Source organism: Quercus lobata, chromosome 10 (assembly GCF_001633185.2).
Source record: "Quercus lobata isolate SW786 chromosome 10, ValleyOak3.0 Primary Assembly, whole genome shotgun sequence".
Lineage (NCBI taxonomy): Eukaryota > Viridiplantae > Streptophyta > Magnoliopsida > Fagales > Fagaceae > Quercus > Quercus lobata.
The window spans coordinates 56,541,894-56,556,061 of NC_044913.1; the positions used below are offsets into that span (position 1 = coordinate 56,541,894).

Consider the following 14,168-nt stretch of genomic DNA (forward strand, 5'->3'; position numbering starts at 1 on the left):
ATGGGGTCCGTTACTTCTACCTCAAGAATTAAAATCCTAATAATACTAGTAATAGTAAAAAATAGGTGGTCTCAAAAAAAAGGTAAAAAATAGGCAATAGTTAAAAAGTAAGAAGCAAAAACCCTAAACCCCACAAATTCTCAATTGTCAATTTGCAAGCAAAGTCCTCAGACAGAGACGGAGAGAGAGATGGATTACGCAGCAGGAGCTGAAGAGAGAATGGTTTCGGAGAGAGTGCAACAAAGACTTCACCAGGTCAATATAGCCGCTAAAGAACATCTTTCTCCTATTCAAGACCATGTCAATTTCACCCTTCAGGTTCTACTTCCCTCTCTCTCTCTCTCTCTCTCTCTGTATGTATGCATGTATGTGTATTATTGTTTTTAAGGACTTCTTTTGGGATGTTCAGTTGTTTTTATGATGTGGGTGTGGTTTGTCTCTGATGGGTATGAGTTCAATGTTATTACTGTTGTTTGGTTGTTTAGAAATTGGTGAAAATACGGATGGGAATAAGTTCATTTTTTTTTTTTTTTTTTTGGGTTTATGGACTTTTTGGGATGTTCAGCTGTTTTTCTAATGTGGGTGTGGTTTGTCTCTGATGGGTATGAGTTCAATGTTGTTTATGCTGTTTGGTTGCTTAGAAATTGTTTGGAAAAAAAGATGGGCATAAGTTCAGTTTTTAATTTTTATGTGTTCATGGACTTTTTGTGATGTTCAGTTGTTTTTCTGATGTGGGTGTGGTTTGTCTCTGATGGGTATGAGGTCAATGTTGTTATTGTTTGGTTGCGGAGAAATTGGTTGGAAAAAATATGGGCATAAGTTCAATTTTTGTTTTTTAATGTGTTTTTGGACTTTTGGGATGTTCAGTTGTTTTTCTAATGTGGGTGTACTTCGTCTCTGATAAGTATAAGTTCAATGTTGTTTCTACTGTTTGGTTGCTGAGAAATTGGTGGGAAAACAAAAGATGATGATGTGTTGGGTATTGGGTTCTGAGAAAAAATTAGGAAAATTAAACTAATTTAAATTCCCAAGTCTTCAACTTTATGTGTGAGACAGCTGAGTTCAATTCAAAATATATCTAGCACAAATGTTTCATTGTTTAGCTCAGCTTAATGGTTTAGGTTTCAATTTTTGAATTTTTTGTAGGGAAAAAAACGTTGTACAAATGGGTATAAATTTTTAATTTTTAATGTATTTATGGACTTTTGTCTCTGATGGGTATAGTTCAATGTTGTTTCTACTGTTTGGTTTCTGAGAAATTTGTGGGAAAAAAAGAGAGAAGAAGATAATGATGGGTTGGGTTTTGGCCCTTTTGGGTTCTGTTTGTTTTCTGGAAAAAGTAGGGAAATCAAACTAACTAGAATACCAAGTCTTCAACTTAATGTGCTTTTCGACTTGAGAAGGCTGAATTCAATTCCAAGTGTACTTAGTAGTTAGTACAATTGTTTGGCATATCTTAAGTGATTAAGTTTCAATTTTTAAACGTTTCATTTTGAGAAAAAGTAGGGAAATCAAATTAACTAGAGTTCCAAGTATTCAGCTTTATGTGACTGTGGAGTTGAGAAAGCTGAATTTTATTCAAATTGTATCTAATACAATTGTTTGGCTTAGTTCAAGTGATTAAGTTTCAATTTTTATATTTTTTGGTAGATAAAAACGTTTTACAAATGAAAAATCATTGTCTTTTTTTTAATTTTGATTCTTTTCTTCAAGTTTCCCAACATCCATATAGAGTGTTATGTCTTTTGTGGTTTCTGATTTCTGAGAAATTCAATTCAACATAGCCATATTTTTGTGCTTTATTACTTTTGAATGGTGGAGCATATATCGTCTAGCTTCAATGGATTCAAATTTCAAACCTTCCCTTTTCCAAGCTTTCTTGGCAACTAATAAATAGAGCACTATTACGTCTTTACTATTCAAGGGAGTGTTTAGCTTTCTTGGGTTCTAGTTTCAAATTTTCCCTTTCTCATGCTGTCTTGGCAACAAAATAAAGTATTAATTATATCTTTTGGAGATTAGTCTCTTTCTTCCTCTTTGTTCCTTTTGCACTTCTTTTCTTACAATGAATTTCTCAATGATGATTGATGTAGCAAGCATACTTCAAATGTGCACATGAGTGCTTTGATAGGAGAAGAAGCCAAGATGAGATAAGCAATTGTGTAGAAAATTGCAGTGTTCCAGTTGTTAGATCTCAACAGATGGTTGAGAATGAGATGGCCAAGTTTCAAGTAAGTTTTTTTTCTTTCCTTTTGTGTAATTATTTACTTTTTATTTTGCTTCTCTAATTGATTCCATTTCTTTCGGAGGGATTTATACCCTGGGCAAAATTTCTTGCCAAGAAAAAATTTACAAATATTCAATTTTAAGAAGCTTTGTTAATAGGATGTGTTGTTGAATATGCATTGAATTTCCACAAACCAAAGACAAGGAAAACACTTGCTTGCCTTATCAGGGGACAATTTCCTTTCTGAACAAACTGAGTTGAGATTTAGGGCTTATGTGATTGCTTTTAATTGTGGATTAATATTATTTATCGTAATTGAAACATGTACAATGAAATGTGATTGTTATTAGACTCACTGTCCTCTTCTTTAAATTTCCACAAACTGAAGAAAAGTAAAATACTACATTACCTTTCAGGGGACAATTTCTCTGTTAACAGACTGAGTTGAGGTTTAGGGGTTATATGATTTTTTTAATTGGGGCTGAATATTTATTTATCATAATTGAAACATGTACAAATTTGATTATTATCCTCGTTATCCTCTTCTTTAAATTCTTTTATGGTTTGTTTTACATTTGATCTTTCTTTTTGGCTTTAATTGGTTTTACAGAACCTCATATATGCTCAGTCCTATATTTTCCGCTTGAGTTTCTTGAGGATTTGAAATAGTTCAATTTATGGGGCTCCTAGACTTGGTTGTTGTTTTAATCTGGACAATTGAAACTGTCAAATCATATGATTTTCTTTTTTGTTGCAATATATCAGGGATTCAGGGTAATAAACTGTACCTTCTTAAATGTTACTTGTCATGATGTGGAACCATGTGCTACTCCTTTTTTGCATTGATAATATTTGCTTGATATTTGGTGAGTAATATAAGATAAGTGGAAAGTCTGTGGAACTAGTGGATTGTTATTCTTAAAACACCTTTATGGGACAACTTACAAGTTTCTAGGTCTACATTTTATTTGTTTTATTTCCAAATTGATTGAAGATAGTCCCATGTATTTGCATCTCTACCTCCTTTCTTCTTTGCATCACCACAACCTTCATGGAAGTACTTAAGGATATCTACACTTTACATTGACTTCCCCCCATTATTGGATATTCTTTTGTTTATTTCTTTCTTTTCCTGACCCTAGAGTCTCTTCTATTGAACTGTAAAATTCCTTTATGGTTCATTTGGATAGAAGTATTAAAAAAAATTATTTCGATTTCAATTTCTAGTTTAAATGGCTTGAATAAATATGGGGGGCAATTTTTTTTTCCCTGTTGATGAAATCTATGGATGGATTTGAGCTTTATTAATATGTGGATTTGAAATGATTAGATATAAAAATGTTAATTTCAAACCCACAACATACCAGTGTTTTTGTTAGAGCAAAACCTCCAAAGCTCAAATCATCTTTTTTTTTTTTTGGATAAGTTCCAAAGCTCAAATCATCTTGTGTAGTTAAATTCATATAAAGCAATTTATATTAGCAACTGTTCTTCAAATCCTTGATTTTGGATCCTCAAATCTAATTGCAACCTTATTCGGTGTATGAGATTTCAAATTAAATGTGATCAAATGTGATAGATGGTTTATTGGCTCAACCTTTCGCTTGCAGTAGACTACCTAATGGGATGAGCCAATTACCAATGGCCGGGTTTCAATATTTAGGATCTTGTCTAGTTTGACCTTCAGTTGAATTTCTATTTTTATTTTCTGGTGACTAGTTGCCACCATTTTCATTCATGAATAATCCATAAGAATTAATTAGGATTATTCTTGCTATGATTACCAAGTACTTTTCTCTTGACTCAATTAGACAAGTTGTGTAACTAGAAAATAACTCCAGGTGACAATGGATAGGTACTACCTCCATTGCAAATTCCTGACATTGAGTGGTTGCACCATTTTTAAACCTGGCAGTATTAATGGTCTTGCACCCTTGGAATCTATCTCAGGGAATGTTAATTGATAAGAGGTCTTAGTTTGCTTGCCTGATGGTTCCTCTTACAACAAAGATGTAATCACATCTACCTTCTAGAGTTGTTGATATTAATCTCAAAATTGAAACTACTGTTCAGGAATACTATGAGCATGGAAATGGAAAGAAAGTTGTTAATATTTGGATAGAATTTTTTTATCAAAAAAAAATTGTTGGATAGAATTCAGTTTGTCCCAAGACATTTTAAGATATTCTACAAGCGAGTGTGAGTAAAACAATAATTAAGCTATTTGGTGTTTCTTCTTGGGAATATTCTAAAATATATTGTAAACATTTGTGTGCCTTGCTAATTTTCCCTTTTGAACTTATTAAGCTGAAGTTTTATGTATGAGTATAAGGATGTGTTTTTGTGTGTGGGCATGAGCATGCCCGCTAAGTCATTATATGTATTTAAGTTTGCAGAATATTTTTCTTTTCCTGGCCATTGCTGAAGAAATTTCTCAATACTAATAAAGATTATTCAAATATTATTTTATTGGATGCAGGAAAAATTGAATAGATCGCTGATGGTTTGCCAAGACAAGTATGAGACAGCTAAGCAACAGAACAAACCCGGTGCACTAAATGATTTGGAGTCCTGTGTGGATCAATCAACCCAGGACGGCATCAAGATGCTGCCACATCTTTGTCAAAGGTTGAAGGCTGCCTTTTCAATTAGTAATTAAATGAAAGAGTAACCTTATTTTAATAACATTCAAATCCTTGGAAACTGAAAAAGATAATGGTGAAAGATATTGAACTCTGTTTTGCAATTCCTTTTTAGGCCTCAAGATCAGTCACTAGTTTCATATTATTTAAATTGCAGTCAACAATTGATGTTTTAAAATACTCAGGAATTTTAAGTGTCAGTGTCATATTTTTGGTGACACTGAATCATAAAGATGTATGAGTGAATAATATACAAATTTAGCTCAAAACAGATTTATATGGATGGCTGGAAATTCTTCAGATGTGCATGTATTTTGATCTCTGAATGATGACCATAGGAATGATGGAAAACAATGGAAATCTGCTTGTGAACTCAGATATAATATTAATTTTTTGTGATGCAGGACAAAGTTTAGAGAAGCTCAAACGGGCACTTTTTCAAATAAGCTAGTTTGGGTTGTCTTTGCAAACAAAATTAAAATGCTGCTTACAATTTTTGATGGATGAAAGATGACATCTAATTTTGTAAATACAGATGCGAAGTTTCATAGATAGATAGATAGAAATATCAAATATGATTCATGCAAGAAATTTGAATATGTAAATATGGATATAATGGTTGCAGGAGCTGTAGAAAAACAACTACTTGCACAATATTTTCATCACCCCCAACACGTTTCAGCTAAATTTTTTAATCATTCCTAAATTCACTGTGTAATGTTTCCTAGGCTACTAATACACCTCATGTATACAGGCAATAATTTCAAATTTGCTGAAAAGGTAGAGAATTAGAACGCTTTATTTTGACTTTATTTTTATTCACCCATCATGGATTTTTCCAAATTTGTCAATTGGAGAAGTAATAACACTCACAAAACCATAAGTGAGTTTGATTTAGGTGAAAATAAGTGCAATGCTTTCTTTAGTTTAGATTCGAGAAGATGGTTTTACACTTATCAAGTGATTGACACACCATTAGAATTAAGAACATCTTTTACAAGTTGATGTTAAATAGTTAAACAAGAAAATTGTATCGAGTGCCGGTCCTGTTAAATTCACAATATGCTGCCCCACATAGCAAAAGGAAATACTAGTTTGATAGTTGGACAATTTTCACACAATAATATTAAATATAAGGAAATTTCAAAAAAAAAAAAAAAAATTAAATATAAAGAAGACACTATACTTTGAGATTTCTTTTGCATTATTTTCCAAGATATGGAATCGATACAAAGGGTTGAAGCATACATCTTACACAACAAATTTGGATTCCGAATACCTGCATAAAAGCGAGATGGGATTGAAGAAAACAGCGTGATAAGCCATGAGAGACTCTTTGACACCTAAGTTAACATCCCTCATTTTTTCATGAAACCCATTTTTTTTAGGGTTCCCAATATTCAGGAATGATATTGTTGCCTTTTACCTTAATTTTAGCCATTTTCTTAATTATGGCCATGATAAGGGGCATTGCTGCCTCCATTATGGAGAATCATGGGCTGATTTTGGATTCTCTTAATTTTGGATGAGATTTTAGGCATTTAACCATTACCCCTAATTATGAGAAACTGATTGGATTTTCTCATGCACATCATAAAGTATTTGATTCCTAGCTTTCTCCATTTCTATTTTCATTCAATCAACTTTTACCGTTGTACAAGCCTTTCCACGAAACACCAAAAAATAATGTTCTCTTAACTCTTTAAATTAATACTAGATAAGAAATAACTTACTTATATTGATTGGGAGTGGCTGTCCGCCCTTTATATTTATACTGAATAATTTTTCTACCTGGGGAGTCCTTTTGAGTAGCCACAAATGTCCAAAAGCTTAACCCAATATTCTAAAACTAGTCATCAGTATCATCGTTGATCAGAATGGATGGTAGGTCTTCCATTTCCATACTTGAATTGGTACATTTGTCAACTCAGAACAGTTTTCATTGCACAGCCTATCAGAGACATGATCACATCTTCATCATTCACATTGCCTCCTGTATTGTTCACTTCAATGGACTTCTTGTTTGTGTAACTTTAGCTTGATAGCTTCCCTACTATATTTGCCCTTTTCAACTCCTCTTTATCTCACACATGCACAGAATTGAAGAACAAAACTATAGCATGCTCACTTTCACAAAAAACATTTAACTTTGTACGTGCTTACATTATTACAAAGCTGGTTTTATTATTAAACCTTTAGTGCCATGTCTGAAGATAAAACAATAAACTCAGATGATCTCTCTCACTATCACAGAATTAAAATTCAGCTGTGTCCCCTGATTACATTATTACTAAACTGGGTACTAAGTTAAACCTTTGATGGCACGGTTGACACATCCTTGCTTTTCTGCTCTTCAAACTTATCAATAGCCACCTGCAGTTCATCACCACTGGCAACAGCTCTCATGGTGTAGAAGTACACACTAAAGACAAATCCTGTCAAGCTTCCAGCGACAACTAGATTCTTCATCTTAGGTGCAAGGCTACTAAATCCAGCCATTTGCAAGGAAAAATATAAAGCACTTTGTGATCTTTGATTCCTGCAATTACAGAGAATTTATTGCATTAATCTATTTTCTGAAAGCCAGAAAATGTCCAAGCTTGAAACGAGATACTAAACTCGGCAGCCATAAGGGCAAAAATATGGATATGATTGTTCCAAAAACAGAAAAACAAAGAAGGTTGAGCACAAATAAATGGAAAATAGTACTGGTATAGCATCACAGAAGCCCAGAACTTACTCTCTTCTCCCACCGCCCCAGAAATTGTATATAATATATATTTCACAGTTAGAAAGATGCATCAGCCCAGAATATCTTGAAAAATCAAATAGTATACAACAATTATGCATGGGAATGTAATAGATCAAAAGAAATAATTGTTCTATGGAGAGACAACTTCCTAGAGCAACACAATCTACCATATAACAGATTTAAAAATGTAATAGCTGATATTTTAAATTCAGATTTAGAATGTTGAGCTAAAGATTATTAACAACCTGTAGGACTCAAAATAAAGTAACGTTATATTGGAAGAACTAATTTATATGCTGAGAACGCTTGATCGAGCATTAGAATTTTACAAAAGTTGGGGCAGGAGGTATTACTCATTGGAAAACCCATTCAAAATACACTGATACGAGGCAAATTTGGCACAAAGGATCAGCAGTAGTATATTCTTTTTTTGATAAGTGAGTTTTGGTTCCAAGAGGAGGGGGAAGGGGCGTTTTGAGCTAGTGACTTCCACTTCCTGAGGCATGGCTCCTAGCTGATTGTGTTACCCCTTTAGGTTATCAATAAAATTAGGTTCTTGAAGGGATGTTTTCCATGAGTTTCAATATCACTATGATCTAAAAAATACTATCACCAAATAAGTACAAAAGGACATCATTATTCATATATATCAAATTTTCAAATTTCTGCAAACCAAGCCAAATCATTGTTGTTTACTTGTTTTTGTCTTGTAAATATATAAAGGAAAGATAGTTACCAGCAACCATCCACTTCTCTGTTGGACAAAATTTTCCTCCAAATTTAGAGGAAAGTCCCTCCAACTTACCTAATACGTAGTTACTCAAATGAATACCCCACATGTACTTTTATTACATGACCTATCTAATAGCTATGCGACTTCTTTAGATGACTTAATGAGCCATGTGATTAAAATAAATGTTGATGGTTTGGTTTTATGAGCTCCCATGTAATGGGTTGGAGAAGAGTTGTCTAACCAAGTTTGGAAGAAAACTTTCTTCTTAGTCTAAATAAAATTGTAAAAGGTGTAAATCTCAACAAAAAAGAAAATAGAATGAGTCTCAATTACTTTAATATTGTAAGGAAGCTATACTATTATTAAGAGAGTAGAACCCTTTGATGAAATGAGGGTGACCACGAAATTTAAAAAGTTCATTTATGGGAATTTTTTTTTGTTGTCCATTCCTCTAAACTCTAAAAAATATCACTTACAATATAGGGTAATCCATTCGACTTAAAAGAAAAGATGCAAGGGTATCTACACAATTAACAAACTAAAATCTGCTTAGCAAAAGTGACACCACTCTTCAACCAGTACATAAAAGCAAACTTCCCTAGTATCAATCAATTACCATGCCTTACAAATCACAATATTTTATGTCTCTCCATCCTTCCTTCCCCTCTCTTCTACGTCTTTCTCAAATTCAAATAAACCCAATTGTCTTATTTTGCTAAAAGGAAACTAATTCCTGAGCGGCTGTATGACAATAATCAAAGCTGTAACTCCAAGACAGTCGTCACTTGGTTTCAGGAAAAAGGTATTGCCTTTGTTGTGTCTATAGCCAGTCACTCACTTGAGTTCTCAAGGGAGATTTGAAAGCAGGAAGTCAATCAAAATTATACTCAAAATGAATTTCCATTTGAGAATTTTATGAATATTTTCAAATACAAATTAAAAAAAAAAAAAAAAAAAAAAAAAAATCTTATGTATCAAAATTTTCTTGGTATTAGTCTCAATAAATTTCTCAAAAAGTGATTAGTGAGCAATTTATGCAAAAGATTCAATAAGTGATTAGTTACAAATAAGTACCAAACAACTATCAAGACAAAGAAAAGGAAAATGTTTTCAAAGCTCCCAGTCTCAAAGAGTCAAAACCACAATAAAGTTAATAACTAAAATAAGTTAAAATTAAAATTTAATAAACAACATTAAAAAAAAAAGAAAAAAAAAAAGAAAGAAAGAAAGAACTTATGGGGTGACTTTAAAATCAAGATAACTTCTAAAAACTCATTTCATCTATATATCTCAACAAGATTGCATCTTTGAATGAAATTTGTGACACAGTGAAACACTGATACTGACCACAACAAAGACAACGTGAAGTTATTTTACATGAGAGCCACTGACCCATTTGCAACCTAAGTAAAACTAAGACATACATACATTCATACATAATAGGCATAGATAGAGATTGAACTAAACAAGAGACACAATCGAATCGAACTCAAAACTTCTCATGTCAGAAACAGCCACACATCATAGAAAAAAAAATGTGAAAAGATTAACAGAGAAACAGAAATACACACCGATGATGATTCGAAGGCAACTTCTTCTCAGCTCTCTCTCTCTCTACTTCTGTTGGAGTGTTTTTGGGAATTCTGTTTTGAGTAGCCCTGGTTGGGTTTTTTAAGGAATATTTTTGGGCCATTTGACATTTTTATTGGGCTTGAATCTCTTATATTTTGACTTTGTTTAGACCCAGTGTAAAAAGGCCCAAAAGGGCCTAAAATATAAAAGTAGGATTGGGTTTGGATTTTGGTTTCAGTTCTTCTGCAATCACAAACATTAATCTCAAGCCCAAGGATCTGTAACCAAAAACTCATCAGTAGAGCATGAAGCTTTTTAGCTGAATTTGGGTGGCTGTAAGTTGTGTTGTGTTTGGGTTATGGTGGCAGTGCGTTGGTGCTGGGTTTGGCCCTCAAAAACTCTCGTCAACACGCCGGTACCGTCGCTCTGCTGACCCGACCCGGCCACCTTGGTCATCGTCACGGCCCGCAGAGGCTCCCTCCGCTTCACCACCGTCATCTCCACAGCCACATTCTCATCCTCCGCCTTCAACACCACCCTCCACCGTGTCCTGCGGCATCGGCAGCGCCACCATGAGCTGCGACTGAAGCCTGAGAGCCACCTGCTCCTCGTCGTCCCCAGCCGACCACTCCAACTCGATCCGAAACCCTAGCTCCTGATCTTGCGCCACTATCGACGACGCCGAAGACGACCGCGACGCCGAGCCCATCGTCGACGACGACGATGCGGAAGAAGACGAAGACACGCGGCCGGGACTCTCCACGGGTTCTTCATTGCCGTAGCTCAGAGCGAGGTGGAAGATCTCCGAAGGTCGCTTCCAGCCTAATCCCCAAGAGATTGTACGAATCCAGATCGGAGATTTAGGGTTTCGACGCAGCGATCGGATCGGAAGGCGGGGAATTGAGGAGGCGGTGGAGTCGCATTTTTTTTTTTTGGGGGGGATTAGAATGCGAAGATGATCATTGTGGAGAAGAGGAATTTGGAGAGAAAGGAATGGTGGAATTTTTAGGGTTAGGGATTTGAGAGAGAGAGTCAGAGAAGATGAAGTTGATAATGGCGGGAGAGACCGAGAGAAAACGCTGGTGTTGAAGTTCACAGAAAAGAGAGAGAAATGTGAAACTGAAATAGCTGTTATACTTTTTTTTTTTTTTTTTTTTTGGCTAGTGGTTGTGAACATAGTTGTCAAACTGTGAATCATATCATGAATCGATTTTTAATTTTTTTTATCGTGTATCGTATCGTATCGTGTATCGTAAGATACACAAACACTTAATAAAATTTATAAAAAAATTATAAATATACATATATAAAGGATATATTCATTATAAATTTTAAATATATTCAACTAATGACTAATTTATTCATCACTTATGTAATAATATCTAACAAACTAACTAAATAAATCAAACTAGCATGTGTTGATAACATACACATTAAAATTACTTAAAATCAAAAGTGATAATATATTACAAATGACTCAAAATTAATAATTTATTTTCATCATATTCATCAAATTGTCTAATCAACCCCATCTAAGTCAACGCTATCATCATATTTATAATTTTGTAAATTTATTTCTTAATTAAAATTTTCTTCATCGTCATTCGCCATTAATAGTTACTATCTCTTCTTGTTCTTTCAATTTTTATAAATTTTTTTTGGCATTCTAGTTTCTTGGACTTATAACAATAACAATAACAACAAAAATAAAAATAAAAAATTAAATAAATTTTTAAATATTAAAGTGAAAGGTACGTGTGTACTATGTAGTCCAATTGAAGGAGAGAGGGGAAAAAAAACTTATCAATTTGTTATTTTAGTAAGGAAAATTAAGTAAACTAATAATTTTGTGTTAAAAACAAGTCTAACAACTTGTTAGATTCAAATAAAAGTACAAATTTTAACAAAAAATCTCATTTTAAAACATTTGTCTATGTATCATACGATACGTACAATTTTACGATACGATACGATTCATACGATACACACACTGTATCGTACGATTCATGAGCACTTACGATACGCCGATACGATACGGAACTTTTTACACACGATTCGATACGTATCGTACGATACGTATCGCGTATCGTACGATACTGACAACTATGGTTGTGAACAACTTGATTTCAGTTTGAAGTTTATATAGGAGTATTTTATAACGTTTATTATTGATAATATTACTCTTTTACCCTTAAACTATACTTTTTAATTGAAAAAAAAAAAAAAAAATCTTTTTTCATCTTCTTAAATATAAATTTGATATAATTAAAGGTCGGAGCTTGGCATGCCCAATGAGTTCGACTAGCATTCTAGCAATGAGTTAATCCTGGTAAAACTTGATGAGATTGAATCGAGTTATGAGGTTTCCATATGGAAATCAAATGAACCACACTTGTTTAAAAGAGTTTTGTGTAATTCCCTGCTTCCCTAGTCACAGACCGTCATGGTGCTAATCCTCTCATCATCTCCACTTCACATGTCAGCATCCCTCCTCGCCCTCCCCATCTCATACTTAATTTACATGGAGTTTCGATAGAGATTTTTAGATATCCATCAATTTACCGATTTGTTAACAATGATGTCACCTAAATTGTTAACATCGACAAGACAACCAATAGGTACAATAGATCAAACTGTGATTAACAACATGCATATTCACAGCCGACAACAATTTTAATTCCTTCAAATCCCAATGTGATCAAGTCAGTTAGTGGGTTGACACTAAACAACTTGTGATCACTTATTATCATAATAATATTGAAATTTCCCCCGCCACCCCCAATTATCAAATTATTAAAAAATAATAATTATACATGAAATCGTTGTATTTTTAAAATAAATTCTTAAAAATAAAGTTGAGCTTTTCAAAAAAAAAAAAAAAAAAAACAATAATATTAGGAAGTGAAGAAAATAATAACATTGAAATGTTTCAAATTTATAAGAACTAAATTAACTAGCAACGCGTGAGTGTGGCTTGATGGTAAGAGTTCTCATATCACTTCACATGATATTTGGCATGAGTTAAGTGGTTCAAGCAGTGGTGCTTCTACAAATGTGTTATGCCCACAACAATAACTACATCAAAACCTTGGTAATGCACATAATATTACCTAATCATCACGTAGTATGAAGTCAATGAATTAACATTCCCATTTTTTATTCATCGAAAGAAAGATGAAGAAGAATAGAAAAAAAATTACTCATGTCCGGAGTAAATTAAACTTATAATAAGTTATAACTCATAACCAATATCGTAACTGGATCAATACAATAGTGAAACACTGATACTGACCACAACAAAGACAACATGAACTTATTTTACATGAGAGCCACTGACCCATTTACAACCTAAGTAAAACTAAGACATACATACATACATACATACATAATAGGCATAGATAGAGATTGAACTAAACAAGAGACACGATCGAATCGAACTCAAAACTTCTTATGTCGGAAACAGCCACACATCATAGAAAAAAACATGTGAAAAGATTAACAGAGAAAGAGAAATACACACCGATGATGATTCGAAGGCAACTTCTTCTCAGCTCTCTCTCTACTTCTGTTGGAGTGTTTTTGGGAATTCTGTTTTGAGTAGCCATGGTTGGGTTTTCAAGGAATATTTTTGGGCCATTTGACCTTTTTATTGGGCTTGAATCTCTTATATTTTGACTTAGTTTAGACCCAGTGAAAAAAGGCCCAAAAGGGCCTAAAATATAAAAGTAGGATTGGGTTGGGATTTTGGTTTCAGTTCTTCTGCAATCACAAACATTAATCTCAAGCCCAAGGATCTGTAACCAAAAACTCATCACTAGAGCATGAAGCTTTTTCCTAGCTAGATTTGGGTGGCTGTAGATTGTGTTGTGTTTGGGTTTTGGTGGCAGTGCGTTGGTGCTGGGTTTGAGTCTGGGTTTGGTTGGTATTTGTACTCAAATTTTCATTTTCAGTATTCAAAAAAATGAGTTTGAATATAAAAAATTAATACACATTTTTTCTGTTTTTATTTTCACTATAAATGAATAAAGTGGCTTATTTGTAAAAAAAAAAAAAAAAAAAAAAACTCAAAATTTGTATTGAATTTTTAATTGAAAAGTGAAAAGAGAAAACAAAAAAAGCAGACAAGAAAATTTGTGCCAAATATAAAATGAGTTGGAAATAGAAAATGAGTACAAGATTAAAGATTTGAGAAAGAGACAATGAGTATTGAAAATGAAAAGTGAAAATAAATACACATCTAAC

General features: G+C 33.4%; 2 protein-coding genes across 3 annotated transcripts; one reads left to right on the forward strand and one right to left on the reverse strand.

The window, feature by feature from the left end:
* Window positions 1–97: 97 nt before the first annotated feature.
* Window positions 98–5,169, forward strand: LOC115962784 (protein FAM136A-like). The gene is made up of 3 exons (XM_031081657.1): window positions 98–318; window positions 2,094–2,231; window positions 4,707–5,169. The coding sequence occupies exons 1-3, from the start codon at window positions 190–192 to the stop codon at window positions 4,884–4,886; spliced, it is 447 nt and encodes a 148-aa protein (XP_030937517.1). The 5' UTR covers window positions 98–189; the 3' UTR covers window positions 4,887–5,169.
* Window positions 5,170–6,969: 1,800 nt separating this feature from the next.
* On the reverse strand, window positions 6,970–13,510 carry LOC115965659. 2 transcript variants are annotated; one of them, XM_031084937.1, is made up of 2 exons: window positions 13,447–13,510; window positions 6,970–7,408 (listed from the first exon to the last, which is right to left on the reverse strand). In XM_031084937.1, exon 2 carries the CDS (start codon window positions 7,366–7,368, stop codon window positions 7,177–7,179), a length of 192 nt encoding a protein of 63 aa, XP_030940797.1. In that variant the 5' UTR covers window positions 7,369–7,408; window positions 13,447–13,510; the 3' UTR covers window positions 6,970–7,176. The 2 variants fall into 2 exon arrangements, with proteins under 2 accessions (XP_030940797.1, XP_030940796.1); XM_031084936.1 differs by lacking the exon at window positions 13,447–13,510 and adding an exon at window positions 9,926–10,799.
* Window positions 13,511–14,168: the final 658 nt, after the last annotated feature.